The sequence below is a fragment of the Osmerus mordax genome, chromosome 11 (assembly GCF_038355195.1).
Source record: "Osmerus mordax isolate fOsmMor3 chromosome 11, fOsmMor3.pri, whole genome shotgun sequence".
Taxonomy (NCBI): domain Eukaryota; kingdom Metazoa; phylum Chordata; class Actinopteri; order Osmeriformes; family Osmeridae; genus Osmerus; species Osmerus mordax.
The window spans coordinates 18,016,372-18,040,304 of record NC_090060.1 but is presented as its reverse complement, the minus strand read 5'-3'; the positions used below and the strand labels follow the sequence as shown (position 1 = coordinate 18,040,304).

The 23,933-nt window shown below is 48.6% G+C and overlaps 1 protein-coding gene across 2 annotated transcripts; it reads left to right on the top strand.

Moving 5' to 3' along the window:
* Positions 1-649: 649 nt before the first annotated feature.
* Positions 650-23,474, top strand: LOC136951903 (neprilysin-like). Of its 2 annotated transcripts, XM_067246556.1 has the most exons (24): positions 653-998; positions 1,078-1,140; positions 5,011-5,187; positions 6,542-6,577; positions 6,716-6,877; positions 13,017-13,097; positions 13,227-13,322; positions 13,404-13,522; positions 13,890-13,958; positions 15,257-15,391; positions 15,793-15,894; positions 15,971-16,107; positions 16,242-16,335; positions 16,417-16,545; positions 17,314-17,412; positions 17,530-17,607; positions 17,712-17,815; positions 18,223-18,281; positions 18,365-18,484; positions 19,190-19,323; positions 19,571-19,636; positions 20,637-20,732; positions 21,017-21,093; positions 21,740-23,474. In XM_067246556.1, exons 2-24 carry the CDS (start codon positions 1,098-1,100, stop codon positions 21,837-21,839), a joined length of 2,313 nt encoding a protein of 770 aa, XP_067102657.1. In that variant the 5' UTR covers positions 653-998; positions 1,078-1,097; the 3' UTR covers positions 21,840-23,474. The 2 variants fall into 2 exon arrangements, with proteins under 2 accessions (XP_067102659.1, XP_067102657.1); XM_067246558.1 differs by lacking the exons at positions 19,190-19,323; positions 19,571-19,636; positions 20,637-20,732; positions 21,017-21,093; positions 21,740-23,474 and adding an exon at positions 18,582-18,642 and having other exon boundaries at positions 650-1,140.
* The last annotated feature ends 459 nt before the right edge of the window (positions 23,475-23,933 follow it).

Sequence of the window (23,933 nt, the reverse complement as noted above, 5' to 3'; positions counted from 1 at the left end):
ATGTTGTAACCTACAGTCAGGGAGGATTGTCTGTGGTGTGTTGCTGAAATTCTGACATGGCTTTCTTCATAAACACACACCATGTTTCTTATATTCCTATATTCAGCGAATATAGTTCCAGATTGGAAAACAAAATATTGGCATTAAAATAATATTTTCGTTCAGCATTCCCGTCGATACGAGCGGAGAATGTGGCGACACAGACACATCCAGCACACCTGATTCGGATAATTAGCTGTTTGACAAGCTGAATCCTGTTTGTAACTGTGGTTAACCCTCCAGCAGCAGGGTTGGCCAGTAAACTGTCATTTAAAATAGTACACTTTTTTCTTTTCCACTGGACTGTAGTTCGTTATTGTTATGGTGGTAGTCTGCTTTCAAACTATAACCTGCCAACACACAAATCGAGCTAATAAAAAAGTGAGGACTAATTGTATTTTTACTAAAACATTTTAGAGTAAATTATGAAATTCAGCCGATGCTCAAAGTAGGATGTGTTAGTGATGGGCTACCATGCGTCTTGCAGGAATCCGACTTCGGAGGGAGGGGGGGGGATTGCTTATAGGCAGCTGTGTCGCAATATAACTAGTCAGAGAGGTTTGGTCTAACGCGAAAACTCAGCTAATACACCGAGGCAAACCGTAGACCAATAAGCGACCTCAGCGGCAACGAGTCTGATTTAACCGCACGCACCTCGGGCACATCCCGTCACCTCGAGGTATTCCGTCTTAACTGACGGTGTGTGCCTTTGAAAGGGTCACTTCTTAACGCCGCTTGATAGAGGAGTCACCGACTCGGTAACCAGAGAACTTCAGAAGCGGGCTTCACTTGCCGAGCTTTACATCCACGCGGCCGTTTGAGTTGGCTTTGTAATCTCGCGCACATTGCATCTCAGCGATTTTACAGAGACATGTTGTAGACTCTTATCTACAGGAGTGAACGTTTGCGTTCGTTAAGTGGAGACGGGAACAGGCGCGGTTTGTGTTTGAAAATCCACGGTAAGGTGGCGCGAGTCTGCAGGTAGATTGTCAACCGTTATTGATTATCCAGGTCGCGTTTTCTCCGTGGATTTGATAGATGTTAGACTGCTGGATGTGATGCCCATTTATATTATCGACCGAAAATTTCCAGACACACCTGGTAAGTCATTTATCACTCTGTTGACTGGTTTGTAGCTACAGTTACATGCTTGCTCGGCATCTGCGCGTGCGTGTTTTTGTGTGTGGGGGGGAGAGGGATGAGGGGGGGGGGGGGGGGGGGGGGAGAGGTGGACCGGTTGATCATGCAGTTCTACTGAGTTTGTTGATGTGCAACAGTTAGACGATACCGGGCAGAGTCCGAGAGTCTCGTGCGTGCTGCGTGTGCGAACAGCGTGACAGCCGGTCACCTACCGGGGATAGCTGACCGGTGTATTTCTCCGCGTGCTTTTAAAATAATAACCGACCGGGATTTCGGTTTCCCTCAGTACATTTTCTGACTTGTTTTTAATTTCGTGCTTTCTTAGGTCTACAGTTATAATGGTTCCACATTTACAGAATTCCTTGTAGTTTGAAAGATTCGTTGGATTGTTGCACCTTGCTGTGAAAAACGGACTACTCACGAGGTAGACTGTGCGAAGTCCTGCACACGCTGTATCCATAGTGTGTGTGTGTGTGTGTGTGTGTGTGTGTAGGTTTGAGTGTTTAGGTTTTAAAGCCACAGTGAATAATGGCTTTAATATTGAAGTGGTATGTGTGTGTGTGTGATCTCAAGAGGACTGTTTTCAGATTGACGATAGGGGACAGAACACACAAGCCTGTGAGTGTGTGTGGTCATTATAACATAATACTTCAAGCTTCATGGCTACCCACATGCCCCGTGTAACGTGCGTGTGTGAGAGAGTAGTCATTAACACACAGCCCCATTGCAGCTTGAAGTGAGTGAGTGTGTGTGTGTGTGTCAGAGAGGCATGCTACAAGTGCTCTACAATTCCTAGCTAGCATGCCTCAGTAGACTGAGTGGGAGTTAATCACTCAGAATGGTGGAAGAACTCCCACTGTCTTACTCTCTCCCACACACCTCCCTCTCTCTCTCCCACACACCTCCCTCTCTCTCCCCCACACACCTCCCTCTCTCTCTCCCACACACCTCCCTCTCTCTCCCCCACACACCTCCCTCTCTCTCCGCCACACACCTCCCTCTCTCTCCCCCACACACCTCCCTCTCTCTCCCCCCCACACCTCCCTCTCTCCCCCACACACCTCCCTCTCTCTCCCCCCCACACCTCCCTCTCTCCCCCACACACCTCCCTCTCTCTTCCCCACACCTCCCTCTCTCCCCCACACACCTCCCTCTCTCCCCCACACACCTCCCTCTCTCTTCCCCACACCTCTCTCTCTCTCCCCCACACACCTCCCTCTCTCTCCCCCACACACCTCCCTCTCTCTCCGCCACACACCTCCCTCTCTCTTCGCCACACACCTCCCTCTCTCTTCGCCACACACATCCCTCTCTCCCCCACACACCTCCCTCTCTCTCCCCCACACACCTCCCCCTCTCTCCCCCACACACCTCTCTCTTTCTCTTTTTTAAAAATCTGCTTCACATCTCTCCCATTCTAACACATCTCTCTTTCGTTTAAGATGTCTTTCTATCCTAGTGTCAGGACTACCCCTCCCTTCGCTCAAACACACACACACACACACACACACACACACTGACACACACGGATCACCCCTCTATGAAGCATGTGCACCCAGACTCCCATGTTAGGGTTCTCTGGTGTGACAGCATGACACATTACTTTGTCCTCAACATTTAAAGTAATCTCTTCTTAGTGTGTGTGTGTGTGTGTTTGTGTACGCACATTACAAAATATGGAGCAAATGAGCAAAGGTGTAAGTGTTTAATAATGGCCTCTGCCTGGATGAGCGTGGAAGTGAGCTTAGCACGTCTCTCCCTCTTCCCTCCATTCCTCCTCTTTCTGACCCTCCCCGTTGTCCGACTTCCCTCCCAACACCCGTTTTTCTTTTCTCTCCATCCTTCCAGTTTAGTTACATATATTACACATTTCTTAAGCCTGTTTGTGTGTGTGTGTGTGTGTGTGTGTCAGTGTTTAAATAAGTGTGTATTCTCAACGTACACTTGCACACTTATAATAGCACACATGCAGTCATTAGTATACTGTAGGTAGAGCAGGCTCAGTTCTGCAGACTAGGAGTCCAGCGCTACTTCTACACAGTAAAGCTCAAAGCTACACAGTTGTAGCCCACAGCTGCAGACTACAGCCCACTGCTGCAGCCCACAGACTACAGCCACGGCCCACAGCCACGGCCCACAGCCACGGCCCACAGTCACAGACTACAGCCACGGCCCACAGCCACAGACTACAGCCACGGCCCACAGCCACGGCCCGCAGCTACGGCCCACAGACTACAGCCACGGCCCACAGCCATGGCCCGCAGCTACGGCCCACAGACTACAGCCACGGCCCACAGCCACGGCCCGCAGCTACGGCCCACAGACTACAGACTACAGCCACGGCCCACAGGTACGGCCCACGGCCACGGCCCACGGCCACGGCCCACGGCCACGGCCCACGGCCCACGGCCACGGCCCACAGCTACGGCCCACAGCCACGGCTTACAGCCCACAGCCACGGCCCACGGCTACGACCCACAGCTACGGCTTACAGCCCACAGCTACGGCCCACAGCTACCATTTCAATGATCTACTGTCAGGGCAAAATGTGAGTTATCAGTACGGCTTTCTTCACACTTTTCTGTAATGGACAATTATCTGTCCTCCAGTGTGTCTCAGTCTAACAGCAGGGCTGACTGTACAGAGGGGGTCTAGTTTTGAAAAGACGAAAATGGTTCAGAGATCTTGGTGTACGTGTGTGTGTGTGTTGGGAGTTGACGCGTTGGTGTGTGTGTGAATGTTGCTTTTTATGAGTCCCTGGCTCTTGTTCGTTCTAAAGGAGGCGGACAGACTTTGTCCCTGGTTAGGCTACTCTCATCTCAGCTAGCGATCCCCCTCGTCACCTGGCAAGTCACTGTAGCCGCCTTTAAACCTGTGTGTGTGTGTGTGTGTGTTCGTGTGTTTGTCTCAGTGTGTATGTGTGTGTTTGTCTCATGTCTCAGTGTGTGTGTCTGACGTGTGTGTGTAGATGTTTGTGTGCGTGTGTGTTGGTGCACATGTCAGTGTGTGTGTGTGTGTTTCTCCATGCTGTGTCAGAGGGATCATTAATGGCCCTCAGAGAGATAAAGTTTACTGCTTGCTCCGTGAACCTTGAAGAGTCTCACTTGCTTGAGTGGAAAACAGCACTGTTGTTGAGTGGCCGTGAAGAAGAATCTCTTGTTCTGAAGAGGGATCTGCTGTTCTGAAGAGGGATCTCTCTCCTGTGTTCTGTGTTCCTCAGTCCAAGCTGTCCTGGTTTCAGAGGCTAGACTACTCGAAGGTCTGTTCCTGAAAACTTCGGATCTCCCTTTCCTTTGGTTCTTTCCTTGTCATCGGCAGCTTTTCTGCTGTGGGTTCTTGTGTTAATTATTGTTTCAATCTTGTCTGGGCCTTTTCCACCAAGGCAGGTGTTACATGTTCTCCAGGGGTAAATATATATGTTATCCAGGGGTAAAAACGTTTTCCGGGAGTGTTACAATTATAGCAATGTTCTCCAGGGGTAAATATACAGAACATTTTCCGTGGGCTATCACAGTTTTATGTATTCATTCAGCAGACACTTATGTAACGCAGAGAGGAGGATTAGGACCTGAGAGATCTTGATGTTTGGAGCCACGGTCCAGGTCGCAGGTTTAATTAGACTTTTTGAAAACGGCAAATCTGCCATCGTCCCCACACACTTCTGATTCTGACATTATATTTAATGACTGCATCATCAGGTGTTATAAAAGGGTTTCCCATCCACAAACCTACGCCCCTGCATTAATCTGATGTGTTTGATCTCTCAGCTGAGTTACCTCAGTGTGACCTGTGTTGTCAGGTGAGATACCTGACTGTGACCTGTGTTGTCAGGTGAGATACCTCTGGCCCAATCTGAGGAAGAGCAGCTGGCCATGACGGAGCCCAACGCCCCCAAGACGTCCAGGAAGGCTGGCTGGAGCTCCCTGGAGATCGGCCTCATCACCATTGTCTCCCTCCTCTTCGTCGTCATCGTGGCTCTCATCATCCTCTTCTCCACACAGAGGAGCGGTGAGCGTCTTGCAACAGCCAGCCAGCCAGCTCATCAGCCAGCCAGCCAGCTCATCAGCCAGCCAGCCTGTTAGTCAGCCAGCCAGCCAGCTCATCAGCCAGCCAGCCTGTTAGTCAGCCAGCCAGCCAGCTCATCAGCCAGCCAGCCTGTTAGTCAGCCAGCCAGCCAGCTCATCAGCCAGCCAGCCTGTTAGTCAGCCAGCCAGCCAGCTCATCAGCCAGCCAGCCTGTTAGTCAGCCAGCCAGCCAGCTAACCAGTTTCCTGCCTGTGATGACACCAGTCTGCTGTGGTTGGGTAGTCAGTCAGAAACTCTGACCATCAGTCCAGCAGTGAGACAGACAGACTTGTGTACCCTGGCATAAACTCTACCATAAGAACATTATACCTAGCAATTATAATGAGCAAATGTTCACTTGTCTACAAAGGTATCTTACAAGAGGGGAGTTCTTGTTTGCGTTAGCCCTCAGTAGCGACAAGCGGCGCAGGGAGGAGACAGACTTCTGGAACAGTTTATTGTTGTTCATCTCGGTCCAAAGTGACAGTTACTGAAGCGCAGAGAAGTATGCTGTCAGGAGTTCAAAGGTTTGTGTGTGCGTGTGCGTGTGTGTGCGTGTGTGTGTGTGTGTGTGTGTGTGTGTGAAGCTACAGTAGAAGTGTGGACCAGGTGAGGCCCTAGGCCCTCAGGCCCTCAGGTGCATACACTGCTTCAGAGATAGATGCACCTGCTGCTGGAGAATGCAGAGATGACATGGTTTATCTACTGTGCACAAGGTGGTTTGGCTGATGGAAGTTGATCTTGTACCTGTAGCTCATTAAACAGATGATGAACAAGCAGGTTAGCAGGGAGAGACTGATGGATGTGCTGCAGAAACAGATGACAATATGAATGATTTGATGAATGATTGACTGGGCTAGGTAGCAGAGGTGTTCTAAGATGAACAGTTAAACTGACCAGTGAGATCTAGGGCTTCCATTAGCTACCAGTTTATCACACTCATCAATCTGCTGCTGGATATTGGTGTGTGTGTGTGTGTGTGACCTGTTTTTGTCGGTGCTTGTGGTGCTATAGTGTATAAATGTTTAAACAGTCATGACAGGCCTGATTTAAACAGGGTGACACTTCACCTAAAGAACTGTGTGTGGATGTGTGTGTGTGTGTGTGTGTGTGTGTGGTTGGGTGGACGGAGGGAGGATTATTATTATTTCTGTCTTGAAATCAAGAATCCGGTTATGAGCCGTTTCCAGCCAATAAGAGGATAAGAGATAGGCCGTGTGTGTGTTCAGATGTGTGTGTGTGTGTGTGTGTGTGAACTGTGACGATGACCTAGTGATGACCTAGTGTTTCCTTTCCAGATGGCATTTGCACAACAGCAGACTGCACACAGTCAGGTAAGGGGTGTGTAGATACATAATTCCTAGTAAGATTTGTGTATGTTTACATACTGTTAAGATGTGTGTGCTTCACGTGAGAGCACAACTTGTGTGTTTGTGTGTTTGTGCGTGCACGTGTGTGTGTGTGTGGCGCAGCCTCTCGTCTGATAGAGAACATGGACGACAGAGTGGACCCTTGTGAGGACTTCTACCTGTATGCCTGTGGAGGCTGGCTGAAGAGGAACATCATCCCAGAGACCAGCTCCAGATACAGCACCTTCGACATCCTGAGAGACGAGCTGGAGGTGGTGCTCAAAGGTCAGTCTCTCACTCACTCACTCACTCACTCAGTACATTCGCAAATGTAGCGTTTGACTGTTTGAAGTGATCCTGATGCCAATATTTGTAATGTAGCGAGGAGTTTAACAACTGCTGGAATGGAATGTGAACGCAGTCGGAGATTCTTTGTAATCTTTGATTTCTTCCAGTAACTGTAATATTGCTTGGCTGCTTAATCTGTAACGCGTAATGATTTCATGTTCACTCAACTCAAAAAGTGTGATCCTTGTGGCAAAAATCCTTTGGGCTATGTCTTCGTCTTGCTCGGGTTACGGCTGCCATTTCACCAGGAGGCATATGCGCATCCTGTTTAACGTTTAACAGGCGGAGAATTTTCACAGCAAAATAGAGGTGCCCTTTCACAGGCATTTTTTGTACATACCGCGGAATACATAATTAGGCGCACTTTACGCATCCCCTCCCATCTCTTTATGGGAAACTCCCACTTTACCCTTGACCCTCCCGTGAATGCATATGCATGACACGGAAAAGCGCAGTTTGCCATTTTCAGTTCCCCGCGACAGAACGCTGCCCTTTTACCTCAGTGCTGCATGTTTGTAAATACCTCGCCATGCTTTTACGCAAATTGCAAAACAAATACGCCTGAAGTGGGCGCAAAAGCGTTAGAACATGAGGCCCGCAGTGTCTCTCACTCTCACTCACTCTCACTCAGTCTCTCTCACTCACTCTCACTCAGTCTCTCTCACTCACTCTCACTCAGTCTCTCTCACTCAGTCTCTCACTCTCACTCAGTCTCTCTCACTCAGTCTCTCACTCTCACTCAGTCTCTCACTCTCACTCACTCTCACTCAGTCTCTCTCACTCACTCTCACTCAGTCTCTCTCACTCACTCGCACTCAGTCTCTCTCTCTCACTCACTCAGTCTCTCTCACTCACTCAGTCTCTCTCACTCACTCAGTCTCTCTAACTCTCACTCAGTCTCTCTCACTCAGTCACTCTCACTCACACTCGCACACAGATATTACTCCCAGTAGTTATGCTGCAGAGTAGTTCAATTATTACAGTTTTTCTCAATTGCTAAAACACTAAAACCGATTGCATTTACATTTACGCATTTAGCAGGCACTTTTATCCAAAGCGACTTCCAAGAGAGAGCTTTACAAAAGAGCATAGGTCACTGATCATAACAACGAGATAGCCCCAAACATTGCGAGCAGCCAAAACATGAAGCATACATTGTGGAAAACCAAATAAGTGCCAAAGGGAAGAACCATAAGAGCATGCAGTTAAGCAAGTTACAATTGAACAACATGAAACTCCCCACAAGAGTGCAAGAGTGTACCTGTAGAAAAAACAATCAACATTAAAATATTTCACAGCGAGTACAAGAATTTGAAACCGTTACAACTAACCAACAAGAGCAACAAGTCTCTCAATACGAGTCATTGTGATCCTGGAGGAAACTAACATCAGGTCCTGCCAAGCATTCCTAAGTGCCGTTGTACTCCCGGAACAAGTGCGTCTTGAGCCTTTTCTTGAAGGTGGGGAGACAGTCAGTGTCCCTGATGGAGGTGGGGAGTTGATTCCACCATTGGGGGGCCAGACAGGAGAAGAGACTTTGGCTGAACAAAGTTCTCAGTTGCCTGAACTCATGTAGCTAATTGTGCCTGTCTGTTGTCAATACCTTAAACCATTTCACATGGTAAAACACAATTTGCAGATCTCACTTAGACTGTTCAGCAATGCTCTAAACACATTCAAACACATTCTGTACTCTAATGCACTCTAATGTCATCCGTACTGGTAAACACAAATGGCAACAATCAAATACAAATAGAGAAAACATGTCATTGACTAAACACAACCACTCAGAATTGATTTCACTTGTTTCAAATGATGTGACACAACCAATATAAGCCAGTTCAGAGAGCAAACAGGTTGTTGAAGGTGGGAAAATATTGCTTGTGATGTCGACAAAGTGCTCTGGCCTGACCCAGCCCAAAGACAAGAAGAAGCACATTGATCATGTGTTTACTCCATTGATTTGTCCCTTTCAATATTGTATACTGTAGTACAGTGCATTGTAGGCTGTATACTGTACAATGAACAAATTGTATGGCCCTGAACATTGTGCTTTCCATTTGTTACAGTAACAGTACTGACTGCTCAATAGATTTTGACTGGTTGCAGGTTCATATCAACAAAGAACAAGATTGAGTTGTGAGTAGTGAGATGCAGGGTACAGTACTGTATAGGGGTACAAGGAGGAGAAAGAACAAAAAAATTGCAAAAAGCAAAGCAGAGTAGTAATTTCTGATCAATTTTGAACTACTATGATAGAACATGTTTTTGTTCATCAAAAGACAATGACGGATAAATATGAAATTTGTTTTGAGATTACGTTTAAAAAAAATTCCATGAGAACACATTGTTCAAAACATATAGTTTTCTATTTTTTGGTGTATTGTTTACTCACTGCTTGATAGTGTATATCATTTTGATAACTTTGTTTATGATTTGAGAGCAGTGTTTGATTTTGAGCACAAGTAAATCTGTTGAGGCGAAAGTTTAATTTGCAAGAGGATTCAGAGGTTTTGTAAATAGTGCTTGAAGATGAGGTTTTGTGTTTACAGTTTTGAGAAAATGGGTGACTGTTTCAAGAAATGTGTTTTAGCAATTGTGTTAAACTGTATTACTTGAGGGACACCAGCAACCAAAGAGGATGATTACTAGGATGTTAAGTTGTGGTGTTTGTAGAGTGAATGAGGGCTGTGTTGAGTTTTGTATTCTAGGGCTCTGTTGAGGAATGTGTGTTTGAGAGCTGTGAGTTGAAGGCTGGGTTGATGTTGGCTGTGTTCATGGTGCACGGTGACGGTGTGCACGGTGACGGTGTGCACGGTGACGGTGTGCACGGTGACGGTGTGCACGGTGACGGTGTGTATGTAGGCTGATGCCCTTGAGAGACGGAGCTCCACAAATAGTCTTGAGAGCAGCACGTGGGGCTGCAGGAGGTGGCATTTGGTCCGCTGGCTCGGCTAGGTCAGCGTGTGTGTGAGAGTGTGTGAGAGTGTGTGAGAAGGGGGAGGGAGGAAGGGAGGGAGGGAGGGAGAGGGGAGGGAGGGGAAGGTTGGTGTCAAATAAAGGTTAAAGTTTACAGTTCAAGTTTCTCCTCGGTCATGTCAGTGTGGACGTCTCTCTTTCCTTTAAACCCCTCATGTGTTTCCTATCTACAACTTGCCCTTCCACTTCCAGAGGCCATATCTCTTCCTCTCTCATACTGTCTGTACCTCAAGTTCTCTCTCTCTCTCTCTCTCTCTCTCTCTCTCTCTCTCTCTCTTTCCCTCTCTTTCTGCGTGCGTCTTTTTCCCTCTCTCTTTCTGCGTGTGTCTCTTTGTCTCGCCCGTCCTTCCCTCTGTGATTGACACCCTTTGGTGTGTCTGGAAAAAGACGTCCTAATCAGCATGTGGGATTGTTAGGGGTCCTAATCCCAGCTTGATTGATGATGCCTGAAGGCTTCTCACTCGCTCACAACAAAACCACATGATTACACCAGTGGATGAAGGCTTCTCACTCGCTCACAACGCCCGCAACAAAACCATTCTGTTAAGAGGCGTGTCTTGGTTGTTTTCTGAGGTGAGTTTCTCCCTGAAACAGGTGGTCATTTAGAAACATGCAGGTGGGCTTCTTTACCATCACGTCTCAGATCTCAGAGACTGATTCATGCCAAACCACGACGGCATGTTACAAGAACACAGTCTTGTAACCCAGACAGAAATCGTGTGTGTATGTAAAGTAGTTGTGTATGCGTGTGTGTTTGCATCGTTTAAATCCACTTCATGTGAAACTACACTGCATGAAACTCACAAGGGCCAGTTCAGAGCCAGAAGTTGTGTGTGTGTGTGTGTGTGTGTGTACACTCTTGACGCTCACTCAGCCTGCTGTGAGTGAGCGTGTGAAAATGGACATGGCCTCAGAAGGTCCCACCAAAGGGATCCCCCCCTCTGTGTTGTTGCTGGGGTGTTAGGGTCACCTGACCTCTGGGCTCAGGCCCCTCAAAGGTCAGGGGCTGTCACACCCAGAACATGAAATCAGACATGCAACCTTTAACCTTGGGCTCATTCCTCCTGACTGGCCAGACACACCCCCTTCCCCCTATTGGCTGTTAACAGCTGGACACCTTTGGACATCGCCCAAGTGTCATCCGTGTGTGTATGCTTGTAAATGCCTTTTGCGTTCTTGCCCGAAGCGGTCCGATGCCATAAAGGATCTCTAATGATGGTCTGAGTTCAGTTTAACTCCAGGTGTGTGTGTGTGCGTATAAGAGAAAGAGTCAGAGTATTTTCCATGTCTACACTTTTTTCAGGTGTGGCATACTGTGCAATAATTTGCCCAATTGAGCTCAAGCTTTTTAATTACTACCTTGTTTGTGCCAGATGGGCTGGAGGGAGGGGGGGGGGGGAGAGCGAGGGGGGGAGAGAGGGGGGGAAATGGAGAAGGAGAGGAAAGATGAAGTAATCAGCAGTGAAGAACTTGTGTGCTTGTGAGAACATCGTGGTCTCAACATAAATGTTACAAGGGCCTTATCCTGGATGTCTGGTCTATGTAAGGTTAGGGGCTGATAAATATGCATCAGTGCAGCCCACAGGGGCGGGGCTGAGAGAGACTTCCTGTCTAGACCCCCCGAGGTAGGAAGTGGTGCCATGGTGATAAGGTCGCAGTTAATGTGTAACGTATAATGTCTGATGTCATCCTAGAGCCTCCTAGGGACCGAGGCGGGCAGGGAGACAGGCGGGCAGGGAGACAGGCAGGCAGGGAGACAGGCAGGCAGGGAGACAGGCAGGCAGGGAGACAGACAGGCAGGGAGAGAGAGAGAAGGAGGGATGGAGACAGGCAGGCAGGGAGACAGGCAGGGAGAGAGAGAGAGAGAGAGAAGGAGGGATGGAGACAGGCAGGGAGACAGGCAGGCAGGGAGAGAGAGGAGGGAGAGAGAGAAGGAGGGATGGAGACAGATGGAGAAAGGAGAGAGAGAGAGAAGGAGGGATGGAGACAGGCAGGCAGGGAGACAGGCAGGGAGAGAGAGAGAGAAGGAGGGATGGAGACAGGCAGGGAGACGGGCAGGGAGGGAGGGAGAGAGAGAGAGAGAAGGAGGCAGGGAGACAGGCAGGCAGGGAGACAGGCAGGCAGGGAGACAGGCAGGGAGAGAGAGAAGGAGGGATGGAGACAGATGGAGAAAGGAGAGAGAGAGAAGGAGGGATGGAGACAGATGGAGAAAGGATAGAGGGAGAGAGAAGGAAGTCTCCATGAGAAGCAGCCCACAGAGCAGTGCATGCTGGGAAGGGGGCCTCAAATTAGAGGGGTGTGTGCCAAATAAACTACAGGTGGTACCCAACCAAGTCAAACACAAACACACACACAGACGCACACACACATATACTGACACAAGCTGACAAACACAGACAGGTATACACAGACAAACATTTGTACACGGGGACATGCAAACATGTTTGCTTACACACACACACCCTCACTGCCACATGAACACCAGGAAGTCTGTAATCCAATCATGACCTGTGGCCTTTCCCAGGAAGTGCCCGATCAGGTCTAAATCCTGAACTTCATTAAGATTACATGAGCACATAAATTGTGCACGCTGGGTAATGAGACAACAGGGGTCTGCCCTGTCAGCAGAGGGAGGGGGGGAGGAGGGCAAGGGAGATGGAGGGGTGGGAGGGTAAGGGAGAGGGAGGGGCGGGAGGGTAAGGGAAGAGAGGAGGGTAAGGGAGAGGGAGGGGGGGGGGGGGGTAAGGGAAGAAAGGAGGGTAAGGGGAGGGGGGAGGTGAGATTCTTTTCTCAGTAGCTCCCCACAAGCACATTGTCTTCTGTGAGCAGTGTCTTTCTACAGCTCTGCTGATGTTGGAGACCAGAGATGGTTTACTCATTCTGTTTTCTGTCTCTCTCTCCGTCTCTCTCTGTGTCTCTCTCTCACTGTCTCTCTCTGTGTGTCTGTCTCTCTCTCTGTCTCGCTCTCTCTGTCTCTCTCTCTCTCTCTCTCTCTCTCTGTGTCTCTCTCTCTGTCTCGCTCTCTCTCTCTCTGTGTCTCTCTCTCTGTCTCGCTCTCTCTGTCTCTCTCTCTCTCTGTGTCTCTCTCTCTCTGCAGGAGTGCTGGAGAGAACAGTGGAAGGTGAGGCCGCTGCCCTCAGCAAAGCAAAAACCCTCTACAGGTCCTGCACCAATGAGAGTGAGTCTTGGGGCCTTGGGGGCGGAAGCACGCCATGTCGATCTCATGACAGCCCACCTATGAAATCAGTCCTTTTCTGACTGGGAGCCAGCTGATTGGTTAGATGTCCTGTGCTGTCTTCTCTCTAAGGTCAGATTGAGCAAAGGGGCGGGGCTCCGCTGCTTGACATGCTCCCTGATCTTCTGGAGTGGCCAATAGCAACAGATGACTGGGAGGCGACCCATGGTAAGATACTGAGGCCACGCCCACAACCCTAACTCCTCCCACACCCAGCATGGTGGTTCACCTCTCCTCTCCTCTCCTCAGGTGCTAGCTGGAGGTTTGAAGACGTTCTTGCCAAACTGAATGAGAAATACGGGACTCAAGTTTTGGTTAACTTTTTTGTCGGCACGGACGACAGAGACTCCAACTCCCACATCATCCATGTAGGTGCCACGCCCCCTTGCCAACCCCTTGCCACGCCCCTCAGACCTCATCACTGAATATAAACATTCTAGAACACTAGAGACTCTAGACTCTCCCAACATTCTCACTTAAAAGACTCAGCTTAGTAACAGGCGTGAACCTGGACCTTAGTAACAAGCGTGACCGTGGGCCTTAGTAAGAAGCGTGACCCTGGGCCTTAGTAACAAGCGTGACCCTGGGCCTTAGTAACAGGCGTGACTGTGGGCCTTAGTAACAGGCGTGACCCTGGGCCTTACTAACAGGCGTGACCGTGGGCCTTAGTAACAGGCATGACCCTGGGCCTTAGCAACAGGCGTGAATGACGGCTTGTGTTTGTATCTCTGTTAGTTTGACCAGCAGACCAGCCTGGGGCTTCTGTCCAGGGATTACTACGTCTGTACCGGGCCCTACACTGAGGTGGGTCTCACACACACACACACACACACACACACACACACACACACACACACACACACACACACCCTAATCACCCCCCCAGCCTGGCTGGAGAGTCTATCTGGCCATCAGCATGTTTGTTCTGGACCAGCAACTGTGGGTTTGGGTTTCAACCCTTCAGTGGTTTCACTCTCCACCCACCAACAACAGCCTGGCTCACACACCCACACACACCAACACACACCAACACACACACCCACAACAGCCTGGCTCACACACACCAACACACACACCCACAACTGCCTAGCTCACACACACCAACACACACACCCACACACACCAACACACACCAACACACACACCCACAACAGCCTGGCTCACACACACCAACACACACACCCACACACACCAACACACACACCCACAACAGCCTGGCTCACACACACCAACACACACACCCACAACAGCCTGGCTCACACACACCAACACACACACCAACACACACACCCACAACAGCCTGGCTCACACACACCAACACACACACAAGTACATAAATAAATACATACATGCAGTATATACATACACATATACTGTACACACACTCTGTCTTAAGAGGAGCTTAAACCACATCGTTACTGGACAAGATCTGGTACGACTGTCACCAGTGCTGCGTCTAATTCACCAGCCCTGCTGTGCTCCAACCCTGAGCCCTGAAGGTGTGTGTGTGTGTGTGTGTGTGTGTGTGTGTGTGTGTGTGTGTGTGTGTGTGTGTGTGTGTGTGTGTGTGTGTGTGTGTGTGTGTGTGTGTGTGTGTGTGTGTGTGTGTGTGTGTGTGTGTGTGTGTGTGTGTGTGTGTGTGTGTGTGTGTGTGTGTGTGTGTGTGTGTGTGTGTGTGTGTGTGTGTGTGTGTGTGTGTGTGTGTGTGTGTGTGTGTGTGTGTGTGTGTGTGTGTGTGTGTGTGTGTGTGTGTGTGTGTGTGTGTGTGTGTGTGTGTGTGTGTGTGTGTGTGTGTGTGTGTGTGTGTGTGTGTGTGTGTGTGTGTGTGTGTGTGTGTGTGTGTGTGTGTGTGTGTGTGTGTGTGTGTGTGTGTGTGTGTGTGTGTGTGTGTGTGTGTGTGTGTGTGTGTGTGTGTGTGTGTGTGTGTGTGTACGTGTTGTTCAATGCATTTTTGATTACCCCTGGTAAGGTTACAGCCTTCCTTCATGTTGTCTAATGAGAAACAGGAGAGAAAATTTGAATGAATGCTGGTGCATCGTTCTGTGTGTGTCCGTGTGTGAGAGTTGGTTTGTTTGTTTTTATTTCTTGTGTGTGTCCCCCAGGCGTGCCGGGCGTATGAGCAGTTTATGGTGGACGTGGTGATGCTGATCCGCAGGGACCGGGGACTGCAGCTCAACCAGACCCTCATCCAGGAGGACGTCACCAGGGTCATGAACCTGGAGAAGGACATCGCCAACGTGAGCTCACACACACAGAGACACACACACACACTCACACTCACAGAGACAGACACGCACACACACACTCACAGAGACACACAAACACACACACAGAGACAGACACACACTCACAGAGACACACACTCACAAAAACAACTGCACCACAACCATGACCAAGCAGGAAACAAGATTACCCAAACCCAGTCTGTCTTGATCTGGGCCATGTTGCTGATTTTAACCAGGGCTCTTCTAGGCCCAATATGTACAGTTCCCCTTCCCAGTGTGTGTGTGTTCTGGCTCCAGTGACAGATGGGTATTTATGATGTAGCCTATGCCTAAACCCTCACACACTAGTCTGATAGTCTATCTCTGTCCTCCTCTATCTCTCCTCTCTCTCTCTCTCTCTCCCCCTCTCCCAGGCCACTGATACTGCTGAGGACCGTAACAACCCCGTCCTGCTCTATAACAAGATGGAGCTGTCTGTTCTCAGGACCAATTTCACCCTGGAGGTCGACTCTAGAGTAAGAACACCCTGCTTTTCTCTGTGTGTGTGCATGTGTGTGTGCGTAACCGCTCCCTCTCCCTGCCCTCCTGCAGGAATTTAACTGGACGTACTTCACTGCTAAGATCCTGGACACCGTGGACACCTCTGTCCCTGACTCCGAGCCAGTCATCAACTACGCCCCCAACTACTACAGGAGACTCAACCCTGTCCTGGCCAAGTACACCAAGAGGTAGATGTGTACTGTGTGTGTGTGTGTGTGTGTGTGTGTGTGTGTGTGTGTGTGTGTTTGTGTGGCCATGTGTACTGTGTGTGTGGACATGTGTAGGCCTATTTGTGTGTGTTGTAACTGGTGTGTGTCTTCAGGGACATTCAGAACTACATGGTGTGGCGCTTCGTGATGAACATGGTGGTCGGACTGAGCAGAGCTTACAGAGATACCAGGAAGGCCTTCCGCAAGGTACACACACACATACACACACACACACCCACACACATCCATATACTTCTTCTCTGCAGCTCTCTGCTCTGCCCCCTGCAGGCCCTGTCAGGCACCACTGCGGAGGCAGCAGTGTGGCGCCAGTGTGCGCTGTACGTCAACAGCAACATGGACAACGCTGTGGGCCGTCTCTACGTGCAGGAGGCCTTCTCTGGAGAGAGCAAGATCCTGGTGACCTCACCTGACCTGGCACCTCTGTCTCTCTCTCTGTGTCTCTGTCTCTCTCTCTGTCTGTCTGTCTCTCTCTGTCTCTCTCTCTCTGTGTCTCTGTCTCTGTCTTTCTGTTTGTCTCTGTCTCTCTGTCTCTCTGTCTCTGTCTGTCTCTGTCTGTCTCTCCGTCTCTGTCTGTCTCTCTCTGTGTCTCTGTCTCTGTCTGTCAGTCTCTTTCACTACCTCTCTCTTTCCATCTTTCTGTGCACCCTCACCTGTCACCTCTCTCCTGTCTTCACTTCGCAGGCATGTGTGTTCTTCCGAGGTGTGTGAGGATGTCCTCTCCTCCTCTGCAAGCCATGTTGACTGTGTTAGAGTCCTCACCTTCCAAAGCTTGCTCATCCTGAACCATGCTCTCTCTCTGTGTGTGTGTGTGTGTGTGAATATGGCCTCACCACCTGTTATGAAGTGAGAATCTCCTCCTGGATTACTGCCCTGATCTGCACACAGTCTTCCACATGCCCAACATGTGTGTAAATGTGCATGTGCAAATGAGTGTGTGTGAGCTTGTTGAGCTGACCTCTGCATGACCTGCAGCCCGTGTTCCCCTCATGCCAGCTGAGGAGGTCATGTTACACGCGTGACACAGGCCGTCTCTGCAGCGCCGGCTCGCTGGTGGAGAACGGCTGTTTTTATGTTGTTGGCTTATTGGTTCAGGAAGTAAACACGTGTTCCATCCAGACACTGTGTGTGTGTGTGTGTGTGTGTGTGTGTGTGTGTGTGTGTCAGATGGACGAGATGATCGCCTCTATCCGGGAGGTGTTTATCAGTAATCTTGACGATCTCCCCTGGATGGACGCAGAGACCAAGAAGGCAGCAGAGGAGAAGGTCAGCGATCACGACCCTGACAGGGTCACATGACAGGGTCATCTTACCTCACACAGTCACATGACACACCTCTACCTTTCCACCTGTCGACATCTGACCCCTCTCCCTCCCCTGCAGGCACGCGCTATCCGGGAGCGGATTGGCTACTCCGAAAACATAATGGACGACAACCATCTGAACAACGAGTACAAAGATGTATGCACGAGGACGGCAGGATATGACGTCACGGCAGGATATGACATCACAGCTGACACACACTGCGCTGTATCCATAATGTGATTTCTGCTTGTGTGTCCCAGTTGAGCTACAGCGGTGAGGAATATTTTGAGAACATCCTGCAGAACCTGGAGTACGCCCAGAAGAAACGCCTCAGGAAGCTACGAGTCAAAGTCAACAAGGAGGAGTAGGATCTCACTCCTCTTCTTCCTCCTCCTTTTCTGACTGGAGTTTGGTCCAACACGTCTCCCTAAACCCACTGCTAAACCATATCACTGAGCAACACTTCTCTTCCTTGTGTTAGACATAAAACACACTCCTCCAGCACACATCCTCCCCACTCACACCTCCTCTCTCTCTCTCTCTCTCTCTCTCTCTCTCTCTCAGCACTGGCTAATACAGGGCACTGAGGGATATTTTTAGCCTGGTTATTAATAACTGTAGGCCAATCATGAACCCTCATCAATGTTAATCTGAGCAATCTTTATCTTCCTCACACACTACTTCTCTCTCTCTCCCCCTCTTTATTTTCTCACTCTGTCTCCTACTTCTCCTCTCTTCCTCACTCTCGACCCATCTCTCTCTCTATCTCAGGTGGGTAACAGGAGCAGCCATTGTCAACGCCTTCTACTCCTCCAGCAAAAACCAAATAGGTAACCCCTCCCCCTCAACATGGACACACACTCACACACACAAGCCCAGTACCTTGCCTGACAGGTGTGTGTGTGTGTTCCAGTGTTCCCAGCAGGGATCCTGCAGCCCCCGTTCTTCGGGAAGGGTCAGAGCAAGTCTCTGAACTACGGGGGCATCGGCATGGTGATCGGACATGAGATCACGCACGGCTTCGACGACAACGGTAGGACTTCCGGACGGATCTGGCCTTCTCATTGGCTGCTCTGTTGTTCTCTGTTGCCGTGGTGTTGTCAGGGAAAATAGTCATTTTTTGTTCACAGTGCCTGGTAGCTGAGGTAACTTTGCACTGTGGCCAGTAAATGCAGACCGCTCTGACCACCGAGGTTCTAACAGTACCAAATACTGTTAGAACTATTGTGAAGCACGGAGACAGACTCCAAGAGAGAAGGTACGCCAAAGGGTTTTAATAGCACCTTTTGGTACAAAACAAAAAACATTAACAAGAACTGAGTTACGTCGGCGTGTTTCTTGTTCTCCCAGGGTCTCTTCCTTCAGCCCTCCTGGCTCATGTGGTTGGTCTCGTTTCTCCTACGGCGAGTCTGTGTAGCACAAAACCATGTCAACCCCCATGTTGCCCCTGTTTGTCCCCTTTTGTACTCACCAGGCGTGAGGTAGATGAGGAACAGGTGTGCCTCGTTGAGGCTTTGCTCCTGTAACGAGGCCAACGGGCTGCCAGGCCCATGGCTGACAAGGCCCCCTTGTCACACTATGCACTTGTGATCCTCGATTTTTTTGCAGTACTTTTAATGTGCTCTTCCTCCTCCTCTTCTTCATCTTCCTCCTCTTCCACAGGATCTGTCTCAGGGCAGTATCTTATTATATTGAGAGCTGCCGGCTCATGTCTTCACCTCTCTTCCTGGTCCAACAGGAAGGAACTATGACAAGGACGGTGACCTGAAGGATTGGTGGACCCCTGGATCCACCCACAAGTTCCTGGAGCTGTCTAAGTGCATGGTGGACCAGTACGGAAACTTCTCCTGGGATCTGGCCAACGGCCTGCACGTACGACCTCTCCTACCCCTCTTCCTCTCCACTTCTGCTGTCCTACTTTACCCTTCTTCCTCTCTCCTCCTCCTCTTCTCCCTCTCACCCTTTATTCCTCTTCTCATTTTCGATAATAGCAACAAAAAGAATCATCTTGTTACCGGCAGAGTTGCAAATAGTTTTTCTGGAACACAGAATGTACTGTTACTATATGTATTTGTTTCTTTCTCTCTCTATCTTTCTCTATCTCTCTCTCTCTCCCTAGTTAAATGGGAACAACACTTTGGGAGAGAACATTGCAGACAACGGTGGGATTCGCCAGTCATATCAGGTACACACACATACATACACGCACACAGTTATCACTGGCCTTCAGTAGTCTACAAACCTGAAACCTAATTTGACCAATCATGTACCTCCTACTCATTCTAGGCACAGGGTACATAGCTAATGGGCCAATCAGAGAGCTGTCTGGCGTTAACAATGATATTGGCGCTAACAATGACACCCTACCCCTCAACCAATCACCTTCCTGTCGTCTTGCTCACATCAAAACTGATATAAAAGAAATAAATTGAGGAATTATTATAGAAAGACATATATTATTAGATTCTACCTGCTCAGATAATTCTAACAGTGTTTGCACAATTGGAGGGAGCGCCATGATCGGTGATGCGTCCTCTAAAGACCCGGCAATTCAATAAATTTCCCGGCACATTTGCAATGTAATGCAATGCAGATGTGCACACCGCCCCCTACCGAACAAGATGGGTAGCTCGGTCAGCAGGGAGCTGAAGAAGAGCGGCTACTGATGTCACTCTGCTGCGCCGCTCAGAATGCTTTTTCGTTTTCGAATTCTGGGCAGTACTTTGCGGGCAGACCACGAAAACGAAAAAGCAATGTCCGCTCTGTTTTCTTTTTGATTATGGCATAAAATGTGCAGTCTTGAAAAAAATGCAAATGCAAATAGAATGATTGATTACTAATTTCATTTATGAGTCGAATAATGCAGCCACATTCTTAAAATGAAAAGGCATTTCTGCAAATGCATTTTAATTTAAATTTTGGTCACGATTTGCTTCCATATACGCGAGCATGTTTTTCGCTTTGTCTATCCTTGTGGGGACCTCACTGGTGAAACATGAAAAACTTGACCTTGAGGGGCACTTTTGTAGTTATGGGGTTTTAGAGTTAGAATTAGAGTTACATGTATTACAGGGATTAAGAGGTTAGGAGGGTTAGGAGTGGTTAGAGAGAACAACATTTTGAATGGGAGTGAATGGTCGGGCCCCACTAGGATAGCAATACAAACCTGTGTGTGTGTGTTACAGGCCTACCAGAACTTTGTCAGGACACATGGAGAGGAGCTCCGTCTGCCTGGAATACAGCTCTCTCACAACCAGCTGTTCTTCCTCAACTTTGCCCAGGTCTGGAGGGGGGGGAGGTCTGGAGGGGGGGAGGCGGGAGGAGAGGGGTCTGGAGGGGGGGAGGGGGCTGGGGGAGGAGACAGAGGGGGAGGGAGAGGTGGACTGCGTGGGAGGGAGGGATCAGGAGGGAAAGATGGAAAGATAAATGGATGAATAGAAAGATTCAAGCTATAAAAATATGAATAAACGGAGGGAGAGAGGGATGGACTAATGGACAAAGCAATGAGGTCAGTAAAGGCTGACCTAGGTCAGCTGACCAGGTTTCTATTCTCTCTCCCTGACAGGTGTGGTGTGGGACCCATCGCCCGGAGCAAGCAGTCAACTCCATCAAAGTTGACGTGCACAGTCCTGGAAACTTCCGGTAACCTTTCATCTCACACTCACCAAAAAACTGAATAAGAAAGATGAACTGAGTGATGTAGTAATGATCATGTATTTAAGTAGCAGAGGCTTTTATTACATTTCACTTTTTATCCATTTAGCTGTTGGATGTTTTTATCCAAAGTGACAAACAAATAGTACATATGGAATGTGCAGCAGAAGGTCAAGGGTCAGAAGTGTGCTGTCAGGGAATGCTCTGTGTTTACCAGGAATATTGATCCAAAGAGGCTTTTCCCTCTGTCATCAGAAGCTCTACCATCATCTAAACCCATCCCATAATAACTCTCTACCATCATCTAAACCCATCCCATAATAACTCTACCATCATCTAAACCCATCCCATAATAACTCTACCATCATCTAAACCCATCCCATAATAACTCTACCATCATCTAAACCCATCCCATAATAACTCTCTACCATCATCTAAACCCATCCCATAATAACTCTACCATCATCTAAACCCATCCCATAATAACTCTACCATCATCTAAACCCATCCCATAATAACTCTCTACCATCATCTAAACCCATCCCATAATAACTCTCTACCATCATCTAAACCCATCCCATAATAACTACAAGAAACGAACCGCAGTTGTTTGACCTTTGACCCCCTTTCGCAGGGTCCTGGGTTCCCTCCAGAACTTCCCAGAGTTCGCGAAAGCCTTCAAGTGCAGAAAGAACAGCTACATGGTTCCTGAGAACACATGCCGGGTCTGGTGATGGTCCGGTCCACCCCCCCCCCCCCCCCACCAGCCCATCTCTCCCCGACCCAAGGAGCTCTAGGCTGGGCTGGGGCTTGTGGTTGGACCCCCTGCTGTGGACCAGGCCTGGTGGGTCAGAACCAGCTGGGTCCTTGGCGGTATCTTTTCCCCCCAGCCAGAGGTGCCTCCAGTCAGCTGGCAGATAGTTCACGATCAACCTAATCCCTACTTCTCCCAGGACGTGTTGACGTCTCCTGGTCTTCTCCCAGGACGTGTTGACGTCTCCTGGTCTTCTCCCAGGACGTGTTGACGTCTCCTGGTCTTCTCCCAGGACGTGTTGACGTCTCCTGGTCACCTCGTCAGCCTGTCGTAGACGAATGTCTTTATCTGTTTTCACTTTTCTTTTGGCTGTATTTCAAAGCTGATTAATTTTCGTTTGGTGTCAAATTGAGAGACGTTTTATTTGTAGAAGACCAGTGATGAATTCCACGCACAGTTCACATGCACACACAGTCACACACACTCTTGCTACCCTCCCCGAGTCTGTTTCACACTGAACCTGTAGAAGGATGTGTAACAGTTATAGGTAATTTAAGATTACAGTGATTAAGATTACAGTAACATGGGGAGCAATCTCTCTACATGTGTTTATGTATATTTAAAAGAAAATCTGCATTTATTTGACTTAATAGACCAACAAGTCCAAGTCTGATTTAGAAATAAAAGTGCGTTGTTCTGTCTTTGATGTTTAGGTTGTGGTGGATACTGTTACCAAGCAACAGAACAAACCAAAATCGAGTTTTTGCCTTTAGGAGGACAGCTGAGAAGCTAAGCTGGTCAGGAATCATGTAGCTGTCACTTGCTCCATTACACCCCTGGGATGACATCACTCTTACCTCTGTGTGTGTGTGTGTCTGTGTGTGTGTGTGTGTTTGGACAGTAAATGTACAACATAAGCCTTACAAAATTCTTTAGTGCTTCATTCCTTGTGCTTGAATGTTTGAAAGCATCTATTCATCCATCCTTCCATCTGTCTTTCTATCCTTCCATCCATCCATTTCTCTCCATCATTCATCCATCTATCCATCAGTCCATCCATCCCATGTCTCATGCACTGATACCGGAGCCAAATGAGAAATGTTATTTTGTGCTGAAGTTGCTAAAACAATGTATTTACCTGATCTCTTCACAGGGCCAAATCCTAGAGCTGTAGCACTGGATTGAATAGATATAAATGGCTAGATAAACACACAGATCATGCAAAGTCAATGGAAGATTCTCCTTGACAGAATGACCTCACTTTTATGTTCCATATTCTGCCTGGTAACACGGCTCTGTTTTGTGACCATAGCACATGTGTTTGTGTGTGAACGACGACCACTCATTGATGCATACGTATAGAAATACCATTAACCAAAACACTGCTGCCGTGCAGAAGAGAGGAACACTAGATGCTTCTCACCTCTCACCAACCACTCTCTTTCTCACACACACTGTCTCACACACTCTCTCTCTCACACACACTCACACACACACTCTGTCTCACACACCTGTAGGATTCAGATATACCTCAGCTGCCTGTATTTAGATACTTTGTAATAACGATGATTATAAAGGGCACAAGTATTGCTTTAATAATAAATGCTAAATCCTTATGGAGACTGCTGACTGGGGTTGAGTTATTTGAAATCATTGTGTGTGTGTGTGTGTGCATGAACACTCCTTGCACTAGTAATTGTGCCTATTTTTTTTGCCAGTTTAGAGGGAAAAAAAAAGTATGTTTATATATTTAAATCTGGTATATTTTTATATAATTCTGGTGAATGTTTATATATTTAAATCTGGTTCAATCAGGAAATGGTTGTCTTCGTTCTCATCCAAAATTACCCTTCCTCCCTCTCCTCCCTCTCCTCCTTCTCCTCCCCTCCCTCTCCTCCTGGTTTGCAGGGCGCCTATCTGTGGTATCTTTACGGCTGTGTTAAATATAGGCCATGCGGCCCACGGGCTGATTAGAAACACATTCACTGGCACACAGGCTAGCGTGATCACAGAGAAACATGAGAGGGGGGAAAGAGGGGGGGGGGGAATGAGAGCGGGGGGGGGGGGGGGGGGG

Coding starts and splice junctions, on each gene's coding strand:
- LOC136951903 (XM_067246556.1), top strand. CDS start 1,098: ATGCCCATTTATATTATCGACCGAAAATTTCCAGACACACCTG. Junction 13,098..13,226: donor CAGGTCCTGCACCAATGAGA/GTGAGTCTTGGG, acceptor CTTCTCTCTAAG/GTCAGATTGAGCAAAGGGGC. Junction 18,485..19,189: donor GCACGGCTTCGACGACAACG/GTAGGACTTCCG, acceptor CTGGTCCAACAG/GAAGGAACTATGACAAGGAC.